Source organism: Alligator mississippiensis, chromosome 12 (assembly GCF_030867095.1).
Source record: "Alligator mississippiensis isolate rAllMis1 chromosome 12, rAllMis1, whole genome shotgun sequence".
Classification (NCBI taxonomy): Eukaryota; Metazoa; Chordata; order Crocodylia; family Alligatoridae; genus Alligator; species Alligator mississippiensis.
The window spans coordinates 43,182,029-43,205,983 of NC_081835.1; the positions used below are offsets into that span (position 1 = coordinate 43,182,029).

The following is a 23,955-nucleotide window of genomic DNA, read 5'->3' on the forward strand; positions in this document are numbered from 1 at the left end:
TGAAGCTCTCCGATTCGGAAAAGATTCGGAGAGCTTTGGAGATTCGGGTAGTCCCTGCTGGCTGCAGCAGGGAGCTGGACCCAGACTTCGTGCTGGTAAAGGGGGGGGGGGGGGAGGGGGAAGAGGGCTGGAAGAGGGGGGAGGGGACCATGGGGGGACCCCCGGCAGGCCCCATGCCCTGTCTGCTTCCCCAGCCCCCCCCTCCCCCCAAGCGACCCCCATGGCTGCCCCGCCTGGCCCCAGTCCCTAGCTCTTAATAAAAAGCCCTTGCTCACCAGCTGCTACCAAGCAGGGGGGTACTCCCCACTGCCCCCCACTGTGGGGGGGGCTCTACCACAAGTTCTCATCCCCCGACCACTCTCCCAGCCCCCCCCATGGCTGCCCCGACCAGCTACTGCAGTGGCCTCAGGGCTTCTGGGGGCTCATGGCAGAGCCCCCCCTCCCCCCCCCCACAGTGTGGGGATTGCGCCCCCCCTCTCCCAGCAGGAGCCAGTGAGTGGGGGCTTAAAAAAAACCCCAAAACCTGGAGCTGGGGCCAGGCGAGACCACCACTGATGGGGCTAGGAGACTGGGTGGGGGATGGGGCCTGTCCAGTTCAGAGATTCGGATGATTTGGCAGTGGCCGAATCTCCGAATCTGATTTGGCCAAATCAATTCGGGACAGTGATTCAAATCATCGAATCACTGTCCCCTGAATCGGCCCAATCCGAATCCAAAGTGAATACTAGCCACTTCGCACAGGCCTAGTGATTAAGAAACCAGCCATCAGGGTTCCGGCCCAGCTGCAGTATGACTGAGTCCAAGAGCACCTCCTACAACCTATGTCTCCCCAGGGCGGAATCTTGCAAAGCTGCCACCCCAGGGTTCAAGATTCATACCACAGTATGAATATGAGCCGGCAGCGCGATGATGTAGCCAATAGGGCAAACAACACTCTGGCATGCATCAATCAATGCATTTCCAGCAAAACCAAGGAGGCAATTCTTCTGCTCTACTCAGCACTGGTGAGACCGCACCTGGAGTACTGCATCCAGTTCTGGGCACCACCACACTTTAACAAGGACATGGACAAGCTTGAGAGAGTCCAAAGAAGAGCCACCCATATGATCAGAGTCTTACATGGCAAGCCATATAAGGAAAGGCAGAGGGATCTGGGACTCTTCAGCCTGAAGAAAAGATGGCTGAGATTAGGGGAGTAAGTACATCAAGCACTCTGTGAGCAACTGTTCACCAGGGTACCCAAGGGGAAAGCTAGGAATAATGGCCACAAACGCCTGGAAGACGGATTCAGGCTCAACATTAGGAAAAGCTTCAGTCAGGGTGTCCAGACTGGAAATCTTCAAGAGGAGACTAGACAGTCACCCTGCTGGGGTCACCTGACCCCAGTTATCTTTTCTGCTTTGTGCAGGGGGCTGGACCCAATAATCTTCCAAGGTGTCTTCCAGGAAGAGCACACAACAACTGCTGAAACTTCCTTAGTGTGACGAAGGGTTTTTGAACCCGAAAGCTTGCTTAATAACTATTCTCCAACTATTTGGGTTGGTCTAATAAAAGATATCAGATTCACCCAAGGAACCTTGTCTGAAACATTGAAGAGCCTTTTCAAAACAAAGTATCATTTAATCTGAACAGGAGGAATAAAGCACAACAGCAGCAAAGGGGAGGGGGTGTTAAAACACTCTGGGCTTCACATGTGCACTTCTCTCACCTAGAAATTAGGTGGCCCAGTTTATCCCAGGCATCCCACATCTGGAACTGGAAGCAGCTGCACCCCTGCAGCCTCTGCCACTTTCACTCAGATTCTGCTCTTCAGAGGTTGCCCCTTTTTCTACCACTCAGTTTTCTGAGTTTTAGTTCATAGCCAGACTAATGGCTGCAGACAGGCCTCACAGACAGGCTTACTAGAGATGGCTACAGACAGGTCTCACAACAGTTCTCAATATTGTCTGAAAGCTATTGTATGCTTTTCTGCATACATGCAATCTATGGCTGATGGTATTAACCCCTTTGTAGTTCCGTAGCAACGAACAAAAACACAGTGAAACAGAGCAAGACAAAACACTTCTATAATGTGAAACTGGTATCCTTCATGTCCCTCGCATCGATGTTGGGAGTGTCTGCTAAGAGCACCCCTCTGACTCAACAGCTATACATTGCTCTGATCTAAAAGGTCTTTGTAACGCATACCATGTTGCATCACCCAACAAAGCTAGCAGTAGCACGATATGGCACCATGGCAATTGTTGGTCAAAGCAATTGTGCTAATTTCATACGAAAATTTTTATTCATGGAGTAGGATGATGTGCATGGGCTGTGTTCCAATCATAGGCAGAAAGCCACCTTGGGTGTGATGCAGCCTTGGCTTTCATGCTCGGCACAAGCTGGCATTTGACACACATTGTGTGAAGCACCTGTTAGCCCTGGTTTCCATCAGGCTTGGGCATGAAGGAGAGGTACTTACTATGCAGCAGAGTCATTCAGCTGGTACTCTCGGGAACGGTTAAAGCAAGCTTGGACTCCGTTATCAGCCCACAGCCTCCGGATCACATTGGCAAGGTCCTCCGGCATGATTCCCTGCTCCTCTGCAGTGCAAGAGAGCGCAAATAGTTGCCGAGCATCATCCTGCAAGAACAGCAAACCACAATCATTAATAAGGCTCCTGAACACCAGGTGCTTCTCACAGATTTGTAAACTCATAGATGTTGGGGGTGGGAAGGGACTTAGTGAAATCATCAGGTCCAGCCTCCCTGCGCTTGGGCGGGAAAGACTGTTGGGGTCAAATGATGGGGTTATGACCATCCCCTATAGCAGTGGTCACCAACCAGTCAATCTCGATGAACTGGTCAATCGTGGAGCCTCTGACCTTTGATCTCAGTCTGTCAGAGGCTCCACGACTGGGAGCAGCAGGACACACTTGGCTGGGCTGAGTCACACCCACTGCCGCCTGGGCCAGGCTGGGTAAGTAGGGTCAGAGCCTGGGTGGCTTGTCCAGGATGCAGGGTAGGGGCAGGGTGGGGGCCAGGGAGTGGGGTAGGAGTGGTAGATCCTGGGGTGCCCTTTATTTACAAAAATTGATCTTCACCATAAAAAGGTTGGAGACCACTGCCCTATACTGAAGGCCAACTGCACTGAAGCTTGTTCAGATCTCTGGCCCAGAGGAGTGCAGTGCTCCACAGCCCTAGGGGGCCTGCATGCAGTTTCCCAGAACCACCCCAAGACCCTGCCAAAGAGAGGTTGCATTTCCCTGAATAATAGGGCAAATAACACTTCAAATCTTTGAAAAGAAGCCATTGCTGTACATGTCATGGCTCTAGCAGGAAAGCTCAGGCTCAAGGACTCTATTGATTTAACTGCATCAAATGCAGGGCTGACGTCAAGCAGACAAACTAAACATCAATAATTAAAAAAAAAAAAAGTGCTGTCATGGCTTATCTTTGGTTACTTTACCCTGGGAGAAAGAATAGCAAGCAATATGGATTAGCCCATAAATTGACAGCCCGCAAACTCGGGCAGGGTCATTCCAGAGTCATTGCTTTTACTCAGCGTTTTTTTCCTCTTTGCTCACACACAAAATTACAATAGCTGGGGAAGGGGGGGAAAGACAGCAAGAACAACAGCACTCCTAGCTCATCATATGTCTGCAGGGTTCTTTGGGCAACAATCCATATATGGACAGACAGATGGACAGACAAGTCAGAGCAAGTTAAAAGGAGAGGGAATTCACTGTAGAGCAGCTGATGTGGTAACTGTCTGTATGTGTGTTACTACCCTGCAGTGGATGGTAACTTAGTCCTGTTTCATTCCTACTGCCTTTTGATTCGGTACAAGTTTGCCTGTCTGTTCATATCCTAATATGGAAAGTTGGAGACGAACAGGAGCCCCAAGAAGATGAATATGAAGGACTTACCAAATTGCCCATCAAGACTGACTGGGGGGGGGGAGGGGGGAGGAGGGAGAGCCCTGTGCCGGCCTCGCCCCTTATGTGGGCCTGCTCCTCCCCTTGCCTCCCTGCAACCCGCGCTTGGGGTTTGGCCCTGCTCCTCCACCCCTGCTGTGTCAGGCCCAGGTCCACTCTTCCCTTCCTTTCTCCCCACACTTGTGTCAGGCCCAGGCCCGCTTGTCTCCTCCCCCTCCCCCCACCATTGCCACTCCTCCCGTCCTCCTCCCCTTGTTGCATTGGGCCTGGGGCCACTCCCTCTCTCCTCACCACTGCTTGGGGTCTGGGCCCACACCACCCACTGCCGCCTCCAAACTCCGCTGTGCTGCCGCCACCTCCTGTCCGTAATGCTTTATTTGCACTCTGATTGGCTGCCAGACAACCAATCAGGGTGCAAATAAAACATTAGACAGACAGACAGACAGACAGACAGACAGACAGACAGACAGTGGGGGGTGCCGGACATGGGGTGGGGAGGGACTGTGCGCTGCCCCCTGCCTGTACCGTGGGGCTGGGGGGCATGGAGCGTGAGCGGGCAAGGAGTCAGTGGGAGCACGGGTCCTGCACAGGTGTCCCGGGGCCAGTGCCGGTGGGCCCCAGAGCAGGGTGGCAGAAGCACGGGGTCCCAGCCAGCAGGGGCTCTATGGAGCTGGGCCAGCTCCCCACTCGCTGCTGGTGCAGCCCAGCCTGGCTTCACAGATCCCTGCCAGCCTCTGCCCCACCAGCGCTGGCCCTGCGACATTGGTCCCAAGATGGTGACCAGGAGTGGAGCACCTGTCAAGGGGTGGAGCTACCCATGCAGCCTGACAGCCTGCCAAAACTGGGTAAGCAGCCCTCTGCCCAAAATAACTGCCTGCCCCGATCTAAGGGCCCATGCTGCTGCAGTGCCTCTTGCAGGGAGTGGGGTGGAAGAGGAGAGACTAGCGCGGCTGGCCCCGGCTTCCCCACCCCATCCAGTCCTTGGCATGGCTTTGGAACCATGGCGGTGCTCCCCCATGCTTGGAGCACTCTGATTGGCTGTTTCCATCAGCCAATCAGAGTGAGAATAAAGCACGAAAGACAGATAGAAAGACATAGGCTTTTATAATATTAGAATTCGGCTGACTCGGCAGCAGCAGGACAGGAGGAGAGGGCTAGCGGCTGACACAGGGGAGAGGGAGGAGTGGGCCTGGGCCAGAGGGGAGAAAGAGGCCTGCTCCTCCCCTTCCCCAGCCATGTCTGGTCAGGCCGGGCCCACTGCTCTCTCCCCACCCCCGTGGCAGGCCAGCTTCTCTGCCCCGCCTTGGGCTCCACTCCTCCCTCTCTCCCCACATTGGTCCCGAACCCACTCCTCCCCTCCCCGCAGAGCCATAGCCGCTGCAGCGCGCCCACTCTTCCCCCCTCCCCCCCCCCCCACTGCATCAGGCCTGCTCCTCTCCCCACCGCCCCCATGTGGGCCCTGCAGAGAGTGACAACAGAAGGGGGGAGGGGCAGGCCAAGGCCAGACCTAGTGGCCTCACCCCCACTGCAGGGTCCCAACCCCACTCATCACCCTCCCACCACCTCCAAGGAGCAAAGGGGAGGGCTGGGCCAGCTCCAGTGGCCTTGCTCCCCACCCCCCAATCCATTACCGCTGCCTCCAGGGAGCAGGGCAGGGAGGGGCGAGGCCAGCTGTGCTGGCTTGGCCCCCCTCCGCTCTATCCCGTGTCCCTGCCATCATGACAGCGCTGCGCCATGCATCCACCTCCTGTCCAAGCACTTCTTCGCATTCTGATTGGCTGTTTCAGTCAGCCAACCAGAGTGCAAATAAAGCATTATAAACAGAGAGAGACAGATTAAGGTTTTTATAATATTAGAATACTGCAATTGAAAAAAATTCTCTTAGCAAGCTTTTGTGCACATGCACCCGTTGTCAGGCTGAGGAACCATCTGAAGATGGCCTGTGCTCTTCCTGGATCAAGTTACTGAGTGAGGATAAGCTCATGCACACAGGTTCAAATGAATTTGGGATCAGGGAGAAATTTTCCCCTTTGTTCAGACTAGCAAGGATCATTGAAATGGGGCAAGAGGAGGGGATGCCTTCCTCTGCAACACACTACATGGTCTTCTGAGCATATTTTAACTTAACTAAGTTCCTGCCACTCCAGGTCCAGCCCCTGGAGGTGCTTCTCACCTGTAGAAAGCTGCAAGTCAGGGATGTTAAACTTCTTTGGCCCTCTGGGCTGGATCTGGAGCTAGCTCCAGAGGTGAGCAGCAGCAGTGCCTGAGCCACTGTGTCAGCTCAGGAGATGCATGAAATAATACAACCATTGCTTGGCCTGTAGCAACTGAACCTACAAGTTCCGTTTGCAGTGTGACGTGAACAGGGAGACTAAGGTTCCCATGCAAGAGGGGAAAGGACTGTTGTGCTGGTGCAGTTGCCAGCTTGGCAACAGATCCAGCTTCTGCAAGCCTCTTGTGAGCCCTGTCATCAGACCATACCCCAGCCTGAGCTCTAGCAACACAATGCCAGGGCTCTCACCACAGATCTGTGCTATAAGAGGAACCATTGATAGCAAATGGGGAGAGCTATCAGAACAAGTGTTAGCCCATCCCAGATCCTATCTGCAATGCAAAAGGAAGTGAGTCACACTGATCTTGGTTTGCCTGATCTTGTTACACTAACAATCATGGGGTGAGCCCAGCTTGAAAAGGAGAGCCTCTCCCTTGGCCTGCACCAAGTCTCAAAAGATTTTCATCGTTTGTCCAAGGACAAAATTAACCAAAGGAGCCCTAGGCTGCTGGTACAAGCCATCCACATCTGGCTGCTTGGCCACGGTGAAACACTGCATTCTGGGACTGGTAGGAACTGTGGGGGGATCTCCACTGCATTGTTGTCAAGGCTGTCTACAATGCTTCTAATTTCAGGTGATCACCCAAAGCAAACCTGGACTGGGTAGAAATCTGGCTATTCTTGTTCTCTATTCAGAGGATAAGGGCAAATGCCAAAAAAAGTGATTAGCATTTTAAAGCTCCAAGACGACATTTTCTCTCCCTCTCTGCCATCACAAGCACTGAAAATAGAAGCAAAAGATAAATAAATAAAAATCAGGCTACAATGGACACGACTGTTCCTCCAAGACACGTGCCAGTGAGCAAAACTGCTCTAAGTAGGGCTGAAGTTAAACCAAATGCTAGCAAAAGTCTCCTGCAACAGAACCACTCCTGCCAGCAGAGAGATAATAAGAGATCGTAGAATGGCTTACTCAAGAGAACGACCACAAAAGAATCTTGAGTACCCCCGCAGGATTCAAGCCAGGTTATCAGCACCTGTCAGCAGCCAGGATCTCACTAATGGAACATGATTTGAAGCCAGGGAGAAGAGGATGATGTAGAGCAGGGGTTGTCACCCAGGGGTATGCATACCCCTGGGGGTACTTGGGATGGCCCCAGGGGGTACATGCGGTGGTGGGGGGAAGTGGCATACGGCCACAGTGTGGAGTGGTGAATGGTGGTTGCCGTGTGCAAGCTCCCCATGCCCCCACCATTCACCACTTCGCGCCGCTATGCACCACTTCCCCGTCCCCTGCCGCTGGCTTCTCGACCAGTCGGCCTTTACCACCTCCTGCCCCGCCCCCTCCAAAGGGGAGTACACTCCTTAAAAAAGGTTTAAAACCCCTAATGTAGAGCCTAAGCGCTCCAGGCTTGTAAAACTGGGACAGGAGACTGGCTTCATTAGATCTTACTGGGCTCTCTTATGATACAGGAGGAGCTCAAAGCTGTTCCACCATCTAACCAAAGCAGGAGGAAGCATGGCAGGAGATTGGGAAGCACCCACTTAATGAGCCCCACCCTTTTTGGAACAGGCTGTTAACACCTAATCCCCATCAACCTGATTTTGCTAAAACTTCAGTGATGTTGGACTGCTAGGCTGCTTGGGATACAAATCAATGCTGCAGGCATCCCAGCCAGGCCATTTAGACTGGCTACTGCTCCTTTCACTGCAGATCTCAGAACACCAAAGGTGGGTTCAGTATTATCTGTACTCAACAGGACACAGTTTGCTTCACATCACACAGAAAACAGAAGGTGAAGCCAGGAACAAAGCCCAACTATGCTGAATCCCAGCCCCATGCAGTAGGGACACACCTCTCCAGCTGGGATCCAGTAGGTCAGAGGCAGCTAGAGGGAATTCCCTTGGGGCTTTGCAAGCAGCTGCATTACAGTATGCAAGCTTCACACTTGACAGATGCACAACACTTAGAAGTCTGTTAAGAACAACTGCTGCTGACTACTGTCAGCTTGAATGGGACTGCTGGACCAGCAACTTAAAGTTCCCACCCATCACACAACCCTCAAACCTCGGGTTCAGAAACGCATCATACAGGAGCTCCAGCCTCCAAGGAAAGGAAGGAAATTTCACAGGGCCTGGAGAAAAGGCAACTCACTGCTCTTGTTGGATCTCCAAAGTCAATCTGCAGGTTTCCCATGGCTTTGATGATGGCCATTATAGATTGGATGGTATTGCTGTAAACCACAGCTTTGTACTGCCTGCATTCCTCTTCTGAGTAGCCATCTTCATGGATAATCCTGGAAGACAAGGAGGGGGCAGGAAATTGAACAGAGTCAGTTCTTCACAAAACAAGTCAGAAGTTCCTCCAGAAACCACCTTCACACTGCACTCAGCCTTCCTCACCAGTGGGGATCTTCAGAAGCCAGCCTGGCTTGCTCAATACACACTGCCCACACTTCAGAAAGCAGGAAGCATCCCGAAGTGAGGCATTTCCTTGGGGAGGTCTGCCTGCCTGCCATACAGGTACCACCTCTAAGCATGGCACCAAAAAAAGGTACCTTGCTGAGAAGCAGCATGGGAGCTCAACATCTGCCCTTTGATGCTGCCCAATTCTCAGGGGAAAAACTGAGCAGAAAGGTACTAGATACTGACTGGTGGGAGTTCCCTCAGCAATGCCTAAAACAGGGCACTCTTATCCTCACCCTGCTGAGAACACAGGGCACAGCAACTTCCTACCCAAGGACTGGACCTGGACCCAGACCCAGATCTGGATTTAGCTTTCATATTAGCTAATCAAAGTTATCACTGTCAGGCACACCCACATCCACCTTGCCATTAAAAGAAAGGTTGCATGGCCTTAACCCCTTTAGACCAGTTAGGAATGGCAAGGCTGAGAATCCCCAGGCCTGAGCCATCCCAGAGGAGCAGCAGGGGACTGAGGTCTTTTGCCATTCCTCCCACTCCCCCAAATGCAGATACTTGAAAGAAAACCCTTGGCTTCACTGTGGCTGAAAGGGTTGCAAAGAGGCACAGAGTAGTGACACTGAACAGATGCTAGTCAGTTCTGTCTGCAGCAGCAAAGTGGTCCCCCATCAGCTAATCAGTTCAGGTTGATTTGCTACCTGTCAGAGTTTTCTAAGCCTCAGTGTTGCCAGGTGCATGATAATTATCATATTTGTAGGATAATTTCAACCCTCATATGATCTACGATAGATAATACTAGGAAAGTGTTAAAAATGTATGATACTTTGTGTCATTAAAATTTGGGAAAAACACAAACATGCAAATCACTCCACTGGCAATCAGAGCTGAATTAGCTTACTTGGATCACGTGATCTCACCAGTTCTCAATTAAATTGGAATTTGACAGGGACTAAAACAAGGATGAGTAATATTTGCCATTTATCTTTAACTGGAGACTTGCAATGAGCAATATAAAGTAACTGCAAAAAGATCACATAACTAAATCTTATTGTGTAATACTAACAAGCTTTATTTTAAATGCTATATACAGACTTAAATCAATAGAAAGTCAAAGGGGTTTTGTGTTTGCCTCATTTGTAAATCCCAGGCATGTACCCAATACAGTAAGTTGCAAAATAAAGTGTAGAAGATTTACAATACACAGACCTCAATCACAAAACAAAGAGAAAGGAATAATCATAGTAAAAACTTCAGTTTAGCCCATCAGAGAAAGAGTTAAATAAAACCTCACAGTTGACAGTATCAAGTAGAGTAGCACAGGGTGTATGATGAAAACAGTATATGGCAACATGGTGTTACTTAAAAAAGAAGAATTATTGGTACACTTATTTGCATACTTATTTTTTCAGTGTACAATAGGTTGTTTTTTTTTCCAGAAAATGATTATTTCAGCTTCCAGTATAATAATTTCATATTTAAGACCTAGCAATGCTGCTACGCATTACATGCTAGAATAGAAACAAGGCAACATAGTGGAACCTGCTCAGCTCCAGGACACTGCAGAGAAGGGAAGCATAAAAACCCAAAACAGCCAGACTGCAGCACTTCAGGACAGAAACATTTTCTTGAAACATTACAGCCACTCTTATTATACTCTAGTCTCCTCCCAGCTAATCTAACAGTGATCTATTACATTAGGCTCCCATTCTGCAGGGGACCTCACACACACTCTTAAGAGGTACAGAAACAAACAATGTAATAAAGCATCTGTCTATTTAACTACATTTGATTCTGATGAGTTTTTTCTATATTACAAGAACACATAGATGCACCAACCAAAGGCAGGGCCCAGTTACATTAGGTGCTGGACAGACATAACATGAGATCATCAGGTCTAAAAAGCTGACAATGAAGAGTAGGGGTGGACAAAATGGTGGATCTGACCGGCACCCAGACTGCATTTCCCAGCAGCCTGTCAGCACCACTGTAGCTGGTTTCCATGGAGACCCCAGAAAAAGCAGGGCCCTGGGTTTCCATGGAGACCAGCCCCAGCAATGCTGGCAGGGTGCACAACTGAGCAGGGAGCTGCTCCAGGGTTGGGGTTGGGATTGGGATCTGGCAGCAGTGCTGGCATAGTCTGCAGCCAGGGCAGAGCTGCAATCCGCTGCCTCCATGCCCCTGCCTGCAGCATGCAGGCACTAGATCACAGCTCTGCCTTGGCTCTGGACCACACTGTCACTGCCACAAGATCCCAACCCCAGAGCAGCTCCCCACCCAGCTGTGCAACCTCCCAGTGCTGCTGGGGGCCGGTTTCCATGGAAACCCTGGCCCGGCACTGTCATGCCCCTGCTGCTCCTGGAGTCTCCATGGAAACTGGCTGCAACAACACACAAGGGCCACTGGGAAATGGAGTCCACTGTAGGCCCAATCTAGCCCACAGGCCAGATTTTGCCCACCCCAATCTAGAGAGACCCATGGACCTGTGAACCCCCTGCCCTTCTTCCCTCCAGAAAAAAAAAAATCAGTGGACTGAAGCACTGAAAATTAAGTTACCTCACTGTGGTCACTAGTGCTGGGAATTCTACCCATTCCTTCCCAGTCCCAGTCCAAAACCCTCCCACCACAAAGCCCTACTGCTTAGCTTCAGTCATGTCCACTGAGGAGCTGCCTGTTCTTCAGCTGTGGCTTGCCCTCCTTCCAAGTTATCAAATACTAAGGAGATAAGGGCCACAGTGACAGGAGCAAAAAAAGTAAAGCTCCCAATGTGTTGCGAGCCATAAAGGCTTGGAAATGACTGGTCTCTGAGAATCAGCTTTCTTCGCTGTTAGTTGAGGCTTTTGGTTTCCCCAGGAAGCTTATTCCAACAGATCCAGGGGGTTCCTGCAGTCAGGCTCCTCCCTCTTTGCTGTGGAGGGTCTCAGTTTCTCTATAGCAGATGTTTACAAGTGCAGTTTGCTTTTGCAAAATCCACAGGGTCCAAAAGCAATTCATGGGGAAGGAGGAAGCTCCAAACCCCACCTTCACTATTTCATGGATTGACTTTCAGGGTAAAAACAGATGATCTGAGGATGTGGCAATCTCAGACAGCTTGGCTGGGTATTTGTAACTGTGTATTTCTACACTAGAAGAGATCTGTGCAGAAACTCTTCAGCTGATTGTAAAGCTTGCTAGCTTGGGCACAAGTAGCACAGAGCTCTGCATAGGCTGCAAAACCTCTCCAAGCAACATGGCAGCAAGCAATTAGCCGCGCTCCAAGCTCTGGACACAGCACCTCCTGCTAGGTGCACACTGTGCTGTATGTCCCAGCCATTAGGGAGACACACAAGTGCTTTCCATTTCCCCACTTTTACCTCTTCCAGCCCAGTTTCTTCCTTTTTATGTAATCATGGCCAGATGCATTTTTGATGTTACCCTCCATATTTAATTGCAGATTGATGAAATATTCAGAAGGCAATTTGCCCTGGGTGGCCAGGAGATTGAAGTTTTGCCTGAATGAATCAAGTGCTGAGTATTTCACACCAGCCCGAATTAATGTCACGTCTAAAATTAGATGGCATGGCTACACGGGGAGGTTTAATCAAAAGCAGCAAAGGCTTTTGTTTTGTTCTTCTCTCTTCAAAGTGGCTGTGCCCACCTTACCTCTTGTGGAGCTGGGAATGGGATTAGAATTTGCCATTGTGCAAAGGCCTGCAGAGGTGCCACTAGGTTTACATGACTTGATTGCTGAAACTGAGCAGCTTTATTTAAAAGGCAAAAATAGCACGTAGATAAACATTTCCCTCACCTTCTCCTCTGCTGCAGTTCCTCGCACTAACTACACTGCAACACCAAACCACCAGTCCAGTGTATAGTGAGCATTCAGTGCAATGGGAGCAGAGGATAGAGTGGAGACAATTGAGCTGGACAGAGCTCCCCTTTTTTCCAGGCAGGCACTCAAAAAGGACTCTTGTTCAAAGAAAAAGGGGGTGGCTCTGGGGCATCTGCAGGATGAGCAGGCTGAAGCATGGCCTCAGCACTAGGAAGCAATTAGACAAGATGCTTCTGCCATGAACGCTCTTAGCCCACAAGATGGGCTCAGCCTCTGAGCAAGGTTCATTACAGCATTGGACATGTCCTCAGGACAGAAAATATTTCCTCTAAAGGAGGTAGATGAACTGCAAAAACCAAACAGACTGACAAGCCAGTATAAGAGAGGAGCATCTAATACTGTGTCCTGCCTCCCAGAGCAGCATAACCAGTCCTGGCCAGGGAGATGAGCAAGAACCCAGATGCCAGGCAACTCCACAATGGCTGAACCATCAGGGAACTGGCCACCAGACAATCATCTGAGATGGACCAAACTACATTTAGAACTGCACAGGGAAACCATTCTGAGCATGAGGCTAAAGGAAAGGAGGTGTTCAGGAAAGTGACCAGACTTCCTCCTCTGAAGATGCTGTCTGCCTTTGGCAGGGAAAATGCAGTGTTAATATAGTGTTAGTAAAACAACTATTTGTTACTATATGGTTGAAACTGCATCTGATTGCTGTCCCCACACCACTGTCCTAGTTAGTCATGCTCAAAATGGGAAAGACATTTTAAAACAATCAACAACATGAAAATCACTATTTCTGAGAAAAGAGAGACCAGCCATAGCCATATAATGGATGTACCTTTACTGGGCCTAATGGAATCTACAGCCTTTATAATGCCTGCGCCATTTTTTGGTGTTGAAGTCACACACGTTGGCATAACATCACCTATTTAAGAGTATCCACAGAACATAGGACCCGTTGCTCCTGCAGCAGGCTTGTAGGAGAGAGGCAGACACGGAAATCCAAGCAACAAAATCAAGGGAGATGTTACTTACTTCATCTGTTTGACAATTGTGCTCTTCCCAGATTCTCCTGCACCTGGAGAGAGAGAGAAAAAAGAAATGCCGTAAGTTGCCACTCTACCCCAGACTTTTCTGCTATGTAGAAGGATGGTCATGCAATGGACAGGGTCACCCAGCTGTGGCTGTTCAGCTTCCAGCCACACACTGGCTCCCAGTACCGGTATCTCTGATGTTCTTGGTGTATAAGCATTTGACGACACTGTCAAGCACAGCCTGGAGTGCTACTTGACTTGGGATGTTATGGCAACCATGGCTATTGTCCTGCAGCAGGTCTGCAGAGAGAGTTATGGCAAAGGAACAGTGCACATATGGCACAGTATTAACCTGTTCACCCTTATTCCCTGCTCAAGCCCCAATGCTACTTCAAGTCTCTCTCAAATCCTGGGACACTAGCTGAGTTTTCCAGTAGGAAAACTGGAAGATTGTGAGCTTAGCTGCTCAACAGTTCAGTGGGTAGGAAACTGGCTACAGGGTAGGACCCAGAGAGTTCTCATGAACAGATCTGTGTCATCCTGGCGCGAAGTGGCCAGTGGTCTCTCTCGGGGGTCCATGCTTGAATTGGTGGTTTTCAACATCTTTATCAATGATTTGGATGGGGGAGTGAAAAGCTCGCTGGCCAAGTTCACGGATGACACCAAGTTATGGGGCAACGTGGTCACGTCAGAAGATAGGTTGTAGATACAGACAGACCTGGACAGGCTCAAGAGTTGGGCAGACCAGATCCAGAGAAAGGAGCTGGACCCGTTGATCTGCAAGGTCCCTTCCAGCCCCTAACAATCTATGAATCTATGAGACTGCCAGTGGGACTATAGAAGCATGAGGACATACAGACCAGGACTTTATAAAAAAGGGATGCACTTGTGAATCAGGAAAAAAGGTAATCAATCAAGAAGAGTGTGGGAACAAGCAAGTCTCCTCCCTGCCCTGGAACAATGCCAACTCAGAACAAAAGGCATCTAGGCTGGCATTTTCAAAAAACTTACTGGTGGTCTCCTGTTCCCAGCTGTAAACACCTTCAGCCCCAATTTGTAGAGGGCTGCTTCTTAACACGACCAAATTCACAAGTCACTTTTGAAAGCATAGGCCAAGGGTAAGTGATAAACACAGCAAGCGAGACTCTCTCCCATCCCAAGGCTCTCAGCAACTAAATCACATGGGGAAAGAGGATAATTCTGCTGGTGAGCAAAAGACCTCTCACTAGATTGGATTAGTGGAAGAGCTAGGAGCCTCTGGAAACCCCCTAACCTAACCTGAAAGCCCCTGCCATCAAAGGCATCTCCTGATTTTCAAGGAGGGGGTGGGGAGGAACACCTTTCAGCATCTATGCATAGATAACAGACTGGGCTACAAAAATCATCTCAGCCACCTCCATATTGCACAGTCTGTTTGGAAGTGGTGCCAGCAGTAGGCGAGTTCTGGGACAGCCCCTCAAACCCTGCAACGTTTGCTCCTCCCACCTCAAGATGGGGAAGGAGTTAAAATCTTATCACTATCTGCAAAGGAACTCGTGGTGTCATGGGGATCAGGAAACAGACAGGTAGACAACTCAGATAAACTTGGATGGGCAGATCCCTCAAAAATCACATTCTACATAGTGCCAAGTCATGTGCAGGCCACTTTAGACCTTGGGGAAGGGTTGGGGAGGGAGAGCATTGGAACTTGGCTGCACCTCTGAATATGGCTGCTGGGCACTGGATGTGTTCACCAAGCGATAGATAGGTCTGTCTCTAATAGCACTGCCTTTGGAGTTTCTCTCTGCAGTCACCCTGCTCCCACACTGGCTTAGCCAGTTTGCTTGGTGCCCATTAAACTCACTGTTGTCCAGAGACAAAAAGAGGCTTAATTCTTGTCACCTCTGAGGCAGTCAGAGGGGACAAGACAAACTGCATGGCTTGCAGCAGCCTTGGGGAGGTCTGGGGCCAGTTGGGCTGTTGTCACTTGACCCAAGGGTGGAAGACAGCCAAAGAAGGTGTGGCACAGTTGTATATTAAGCAGTGATGCTAAAAGAAACATTAGGTAGGCAGGTAGGTATGCGATATTAGTGCTCCATAACTAATGAAATCACTCGAGTTATTTAAAGCCTCCCAAGCTCTCACTGGCCAACCAGGGCCATGCAGGTTTGGGACCTTGATCTACAGCACAGGAGCCGGCAGTACTTTGTTTCTGAATTTCATAATTAATAGGCTCACATTTCATACATTTCATAGACATTAGGGCTGGAAGGGACCTCAGGAGATTATCAAGTCCAGCCCCCTGCCCCAGGGGCAGGAAGTCAGCTGGGGTCAAAGGATCCCAGCAAGATAAGTGTCCAAATGTCTCTTAAAGGAGTCCAGAGTAGGTGCTTGCATCTCTGGAGGCAGTCTGTTGCAGGCCTTGGGGGCTCGGAGAATAAAGAAGTTCTTCCTTATGTCCAGCCTGAAATGGTCTTGGAGGAGTTTGTGACCATTTGACCATGTCATCCTATGGGGCGCTCTGGTGAACAGGCGTTCCCCCAGATCTTGATGCACACCCCTTATATACTTATAGGCTGCCACCAGGTCCCCCTTGAGCCTGCGCTTTTCCAGGCTGAAGAGTCCCATAGCTCTCAGCCTCTCTTCATAAGGTCTGTTTTCCTGACCTCCGATCATACGCGTGGCTCTCCTCTGGACTCTCTCAAGCTTCTCCATATCCTTTTTAAATTGTGGAGCCCAGCCCCCAACTCCAGGGGCTCTCCAGCAACCTGGTGACCACCAACTGTTTCTCTGACCAACTCAGCTTAAAATCAAACTCTCCATTAAAAACCCCAAAAGGCACCTGTTGAATTTTTTTTTTTTTTTAACACAGCAAAGCCCTAATACCAGCTGCCCTCTACAACATTACTAATTTTCATCTACCACTGAGGAGCAAACCAGGCCCTTTAGTAAGCATTCACTGAACCAGGCATGACATAACAGGTCCAGCAACTTTCCTCTGAAAGTCTGCTACCACTAATAAAATAGTGTGCTCCTATTAACAGGAAGAATTTCAGAGGAAGCTCTGTACATGTAGCCAAATCTTAGTAGCCTGGACATCAGGGCAGCAACTCTGCTGCTTAAATCTTCTCTGACCAGGACCTTAGACGTATGGCCCCTACGGGGTACAGACGAGGTGTTTACAGATCGCCAGTGTTTGTGAATTAGGATGATTCTGTTCCATTTTAAACTCACCATTTCCAAATGCCCGTGAAAAGGACAGCTATTTAACGTACAACCACTCTGCCTACACTGAGGATGGGCAAGGTAAAACCCAGCCTGTCTAGCCAGTGACAGGGAAGCCCCTGCCACAGACTGCAGCAGAAGTCCTCAAGGGCTCTGCTGGGACTCAAGAGAGCATCTCTGTCATGCCCCGTGCTTGAGCTCACCCTTAGCCCCTGTGCCAAAGCTCCCTACAGTTGCTCTCAAGTGCTCCAGAGACAAAAGCTGAGAGGGACTTAGGGTGGCAGAGATGGAAAGAGCAGCTTGACAGCACAGCAAACTGGAAGGTCCTTGCCTTGTCTGGTATGCTTATAAAGACGGTAATGAGGGGTCCCAGATCTCGCAGTGCAGCCACCCCCGGTCTCAGGACACAGCAGTGAGGTAAAACATTTTTAGCCTACATGCAGCAAAGTTACGACCCTAGTACCCATCTACTGCAGGGAGCCTTTTTCCCTGCGCCACCCCCCCCACCAAGAATGGCAGGGAACTTGTAGCCAGCTATCCCATTGGCATAGCTGACAAAGCATCTTGCATGAGAGGAAGGCAGCAAAAGCCTTGCTGATTACATGGCAAACAGTGTCTCCCAGCAATGCTGGCACCCATCAGAGTATATTCTAATCAGCTGAGGAGACGCTGTAGACACTATGCTGGGCACTACGCTGACTCCACAGATCAAACCAGCTGGCTTGTTGGTGCCAGGCCTACACTACAGCTGCTCCATCCCTTTCAAGGAGGCTATTGTCTCTCATCACTGCTAGGTACCCAACAGCGACTCTTGCTGAAGGACAAGGGTCAGCAGATGCTCTTTAGGCAGCCTGCTGTCTAATTGCCTAGTGCAGGAAAAAAAAAAAAAAAAAAAAAAATCAAGCAGGGAAGGGCAAGCAGCTAATGATGAAGTTGGCCTCGGAGGTGGAGGCAGAGAAGCAGAAGCATTTTCACTAGGGACCTGGATGTTCTTTGAAAGGCCTAACATTTCGACCCTGCTAATTTTTTTTTCTGATGGATAGAAATTTGCAGTCACATTTGTGATCTCAGAAGGAGTCCAGGGAGTAAAAATCTTGAGCAGCCTTTCCATGTTCCTTTCCCACTTAGCCATTACAAGGAGAAAGTTAAAATAAAAAAGTCTGATCTTTCCACGCTCTGCTATTTAAAGAAAGGAGCATTTAACATGCATTTCCAAGACAAGCCAAACAATCTGTGCACAATGGGGCTGCCTGCTGAGAGAGCTAGGATGGAGAGCTATCCCTCCCATTGGATCAGTCTCCCCCATGCCCCAAGAGGGCTCAGCAGAACAAACAGCTCAGAATGCTTCAGCCACAATCAACACAAAACCCCACACCATTTACCAAAGCATTTCCACTCCTCAGAGTATATTTTTTCCAGGGCAGGCTAATCTTTGCCTTTTAACAGAAACTAAATCCCATCCCTCACTCAGAATCCTGCAGGCAAGGTGATTAAATGAGTGGTGATTTTCAAAGCAGTAGGAACAAAGCAGACAGTCCTGATGTGGCTGAAAACACAGGCATGCTGCTCTCACAACTCCCTCCCAAACTCTGCTCCCTAGCACTGGCCAGCATCAGGCACTTCCTGCAAACAAAAGGAGTTTCACGCTCCAAGCTCACCACTGCCAGAATCCTTATGGCTGCTATCTTTACCCTGCACTAGAAACATTATTCAAATGCTAGCTCTAGCAACCCCTCGGAGAGAAAGGCCTGAAGAGCTTTGGACAGAGTTTATTTGTTGGGAAAAAATGCAGTCTGAGAAACTAAAACTGTACGGTGAATGGTTTGGGTCTCCAAAGTGGCGGGACTCTAAACAGTTTTAAGTATCTGACAACTACTGAACAAGCTCTGATTTTTCATATTGAAGAACTATTTAAGGAGTTAGTAAAATCACTTTAACTAGAGCAGACGCACCCAAAAATCAAAATATTTTGTTTTGCTCAATCCCAATCTACCCCCCCCCCCCTCACCCCCATAATTTTTTGGTTCTCTCACCAAACCCCCAAATGCCCAAATCATCCACAGAGCTCTAGTTCTAACCCAGGGGTGGGCAATTATTTGGGGTGAAGGGCCGCTTACTGAGTTTTGGCAAGCCATCAAGGGCCACATGATAGGCAGCCAGGGTCAGATAATATGAATTGTCTACATTTTTTAGGGGCCCCGGGGGCCGGATAGAATGGTCAGACGGGCTGCATCCGGCTCCCGGGCCGCATTTTGCCCACCCCTGTTCTAACCCCTCTCTCAATACCAAGCACAAGGCAACAAGGTCCAGACCAGTTCAAGCATGGAAACACTTGCTGTAACACCTGGGGTTGACACACAGCTCCACCAGGGACTTACTGAGGCCTTCAAGCCAGGTATGTTGTCAGGGAGTGAGAATCGTGCCTACATCTGTAATGCTTTGAGATCATTGGATGACCCAGCTAAAAAATAAATAAAATCTTAAAAGGAATATAATCAAAGGACTCTGTCCACCACAGTTCTTAATACTGACAACAGTTCTACCTGCTGCTGCTGCAAAGAGGGTCAGTGTTCAGTCTGAAAATGTATGCTGTTCATAGGCATGTTAAGTATTGTTTGTCACTGGCAGCACAAGCAAATGGACCGTGCCTAGTCTGGTAAATACACAAGATGGTTTTGTAAGACTGGCTGGATGGGCAATCTCAGCTGGTTTGAATGGAAGCAGCAGTTAACAAGTAAGGACTCATGTGGCCAAGACAAAATGAAATGCACTTCTGGCAAGAGCTTACTTCAAGGGCAGAAACAGGACTCAACAGCCAGCTGGGAAGGGCATGAGGTCCTCAGTTCCCTTCTCTAGCATGTCTCATGCTGTCCTGAGCTGAGCTAAGAGCTCAACTGCAGTGTTAAAACCCACCTCCACTCAGGCACGCACTAGAGCAGCCCTTTACAAGGAAGAATGGATGTTGTTGAGGTGTATGGCAGAGGTGGCATTTGAGTGACAATGATCATTTGCTTTTGCTTAGTGCAGATCTGTAAAGACAGCACAACTGTAGCTTGGCTAGCTGAGGCCATCCAATGCAGGAACTCCAAGGTCCTAGGAAGCCTCTTGCTCATTCAACACTAGCTGGGCAGAAAAATATCAAAGGGAAAGAACAGTAGGGCACAGTTGTGAAGACAACTGAACCTGCCAGTTACTTCTTGATAGACAAATAGACAAGGCACCAGGTTCTGCTCTCCTGGAAGACATTAGCTGGCTAGGAATTTTACTGCTAAAAAGCAGAGCAGTCTTTTAACTAAGACAGCCAAGCTCAGAGTCAGCTTGACCCAAGAACACAGACTCTCGAGACTTACGGGAAACGAGCCCATGTATTCAATTTGCAGATGCACCAGTTTCTTTGCAGACAGAACTCCATGCATGGCCCTCCCCTAGTCTCTGAAGTTCAGGAAATCAGTACCTTAAAGCAGTTACTAAATACTGGGGAAAAGTGAGAATATCTTTCTTTAATATTATAATATACATGCTGCTGCCTCCAGCTGTTCTGTATAGTTGCAACATATTGTTGAAGCCCAACTGCACCCTAACTCAGAGCCAGATGCATTTTCAGTTGTGGAAGCAGCATTAGACATTATTCATATTTTAGATGATATAATGAAGGTTTTAAAATAATCTTGATTGCTCAAAAGGCACTCTTTCTGCAAGGGGCAGGAATAAAGATTGATTTCTAAGGATACAAGAGTCATCCCCATCTCCCTGACATTGAGTGCAGACACTTCCCTTTGTGTTTCCATACAGCCTCTGCTGTCACTTGTTTAGTTTTAAGATTGGTTCAAAAAAAGCAAGGGCTTACAATAGATGCAGACTTTGTCTGCTAAGCAAAACAGCACATAACTTCCTGTGTGTACTTTTTTCAGCACAGACCTTTAATCACAGATGCTGCTTTGCTCCTGAAGAACCTGATATTAAAAGACAATTGTGACCCCATGCCATCAGTAAAGTCAAGCCCTGACTACAGCAGTTTGCCCGATCACACAATTTCAACTCAGTTAAAAAAACTGAAACAAAAAAAACAACAAACAAACCCCAAAACAAAATATCAAACCTTTTAGAAATTAAAAGACCGGAAAAAAAAATTCTATTTTCCACAGCAGCAATCAAAGCCCAGTCCAGGAAAGGGCTGTTAGTTACTTGCATTCTGTTCACCTACCCAAGATTTCCAGATACAGGGTTCCCAGCACAGTATCTTCAGTCATTTTATTCAAATTTAGGAGGTTACACTTTGGGTTCACACTTCTGTGATTCAGACAAGAATCTGGTACAGGGTGAAGCAAGATAGGCAATCCTCCTGAACTCCCTCAGCTAATTGCTAATTATCTAAAAGCTAGGGATCTGCACTGTGTTCTAAGGCAGTGCTTCTCAAAGTGGTGGGTGGTCTGCGAGCCACCGGTCGCCGGTCCGCAGCAAGTTGCCAGGAAAGAAAAAAATATTTTCAGAAGCATAACACTGCTATGTCATAGCGCCACAGTTCGTACGTTCCAACACTCCAGGTGACATCACATTATGCGAGGTGACGAAAAGGAAAGAAACAGCCGGTCGCGCATTTGCATAGCGCTGTTACACACAGTTGCTGCCACCGGCTGAACCGGGCACCGGTCCCTGGCCCACTGGAAAAAATATTGCCAGTCCGCCACATTAGATAGTTTGAGAAGCACTGTTCTAATGCATGGACTAGCAAACAAAAGCATGAAAAAAAAATTCACCTGGCTCAAATACCTAGTTAATATAAAAAAAGAGAAACCTTTAAAACAAAATCCCCTTATGCCCAGGATAATGCACACAAGCATTATGCAAACAGGACAGACTTTTTTCCAATAGTTGCAGCCAGTTCTTATCAAATGTTTTCTTTGGACTTCTTTGTGCCATAATTCAAGCAAGGTGTGAAAGTGCTTCCAGATCCATATGGATAAAGGACACAATGCAAGATCATTACCCCTTTGGTTTCTCTAACCTTGATATCCAGTCCTGTGCCTACCTGCGTGCTTTCATTTGCCATTCTTTCATGGATGAGGTGGGCACATTTACTTTTTAACCAACTATAATAAAAACCCCAGCTCCCATTTTTGTGCATCTGCATTTAAGATGCCTACATGTCATTGTGTAGCAACCCCCACCCCAGCCTGGTTTTTCTCTCTCTCTCTTTTTTTTTTTTTTTTTAACTTAGAAATAGTTGGGGAAGGGGAGGGAATGTACTTGACTCTCTCTCTGCCCCCTCTATCCCTTAAGTAGTTATGGGTAGTCATAGGCAAGATAAGTTATTGTATGTCATTATTGTGACAAGCCCCTTTTTATGTAGTAAATAGTGCTCTGGTATTTTTGTATTGATTTCTACCATTTTATACTGTATTCCTATTATGTTCGTATTGGTTTTTATTGTTTTACATTGATATTGTATGATTTAGGCCTGTTCCTTTAAAGTTAGCCAAAGTAATGTCAAGTCTCCATCTTGTACTGTCAAGTCTCCATTTTGTGTCCCCTGCCCATGCATGTCCTATTGTAATTGTGTTATAACTGTGACTCATACCTACCCCTCCTATGTAAATTGGTTCCTGGATGAAAGAGAAGTGAATGAGGGCCTAAAAATAGCTCCTGCTGAATGACCAGGCCATCAACTTAATGACCAGGCCATCACCTTGCATTGACTCTTGCTGATCCACAGACCTACTCCCAGGACCAGAGACAGAACCCAATATTTGAAAGATAAAGACCCTGCAAGAAACCAGCAACTACACCATTGTATCCCACTAGACACTAAGGACACCTAGAACTGCATGACCTCACCTTGCCTGGGCATGTCCTGCCCATTGGAGTCACAGGTAGCCCACTCCTATAAAGGGGTGGTAGAGTGTAACCTCCTTGGGATGCCCTCTCCATCTGGACTCTGCACACCTGGACCTCAAATCCCTCCATTAAGGAAGGGAGTGTGTGTGTGTGTGTGTGTGTGTGTGTGTGTGTGTGTGTGTGTGTGTGTGTGTGTGTGTGTGTAATTTTGCATCACGCCTTCCTGTCTAACAGCGCAATACTGAGATCCCGAGCATTGATCTGGTGCGTGTCACGTCAACAATTGTACTCTGGCACACTCAGTTCCTCAGCTGAGCCTGAATTACCTAGCCTAGTAGGATGCCTGCTGTGACTGTGGTAACAAATGCAAAGATGTTTGAATACACAGGCAGCGCAAGACGACGGACTAAACTGGTACCACAGGCGCAGGTGGAGAGGCTGTCCAAAATGCAAATGCATCCAGCGTTTTGACCTGGAATAGGTACCAGATGTCAGGCACAATCATGTTTAAGCTACTGTCTGCATAGCAAAACAAAGGGCTAGCAGCAGCATGTGCTACCTAGAGTGCATTGCAGTAGTAAAAATACAGCAGCCAGGGCTTTGGTTAGCCACTGCTGTCCAACTTCTCCAAGGCCCCAGAAAAGTATTAGCAACCAGAATACATGCTAAAGCCTGTGCCACATTTACACTGCATTAATTATCTATGTTAACTAAATTAAGCTAGCACATGCCACTAATCATTTCATTTGCTGTGTGGACTTGTTGCTTGGGCTCCATTTTAGGCATGTGACATCATGTTTAAAACCAGCCAGGCCACTAACAAAGGCAAGCAAGGCCTGAAAGTTACTGGCATAGGATTGTATAGGCCTGGGGAAGAAGCATGTGGGCAGCCTCTACCCTAGACTGCAGGAAGAAAGCAAAATAGGTCACCCAAAACCTGTAGGAGGAAAGGAAGTGAAATAACAAGTCCTAATTCCTTCCCATCCACAGTGGATGCAAGACCAACAAGATAAAAGCCATTTTTGTTAGGACACGTCTGATTTCATGACATTAAAATGTTAATTGCCACTTAAATTTTATGCATGGCTGCAACACAAGGCCTCAAAGCCTGTTGGACACGAAAGATTCACAGCCCTGGGGTCTTCCAAACCCGAGAGGGAAACAGCAGGCTGGGCAGAAGCTGCACTGCCACACTGGAGGCCAGAAAGCAAACATCCTTCCTCAGTCTCTAGGCCTAGTGGTGGGAGCTGTATGTATTATAACCCTTTCCAGTCAATCCAGGCACTGTTGAGGAGGGTCACTGGTGTGTTCCCTGAGAAGCATACTGAAGGCCAAGCCCAGCTCAGGAGCTCCTTTGACAATACTACCAGAGGAACCCCTCTGCTTGCTAAATTCAAAGGGCATTAAGAACCTGCCTTGGGATTCCTGCGTTTCCCTCCAGTACCAACTATGGTAG

General features: G+C 48.5%; 1 protein-coding gene across 2 annotated transcripts in view; it reads right to left on the reverse strand.

The window, feature by feature from the left end:
* GNAI2 (G protein subunit alpha i2) overlaps positions 1 to 23,955 on the reverse strand; it is a 199,251-nt gene that overhangs the window by 73,610 nt on the left and 101,686 nt on the right. For both annotated transcript variants that reach the window (XM_059716156.1, XM_006265541.4), the window contains exons 2-4: positions 13,462 to 13,504; positions 8,344 to 8,485; positions 2,462 to 2,622 (exon numbers count right to left, since the gene is read on the reverse strand). In XM_059716156.1, coding sequence (XP_059572139.1) covers positions 2,462 to 2,622; positions 8,344 to 8,485; positions 13,462 to 13,504 — 346 coding nt within the window. The remainder of the gene's footprint in view (positions 1 to 2,461; positions 2,623 to 8,343; positions 8,486 to 13,461; positions 13,505 to 23,955) is intronic.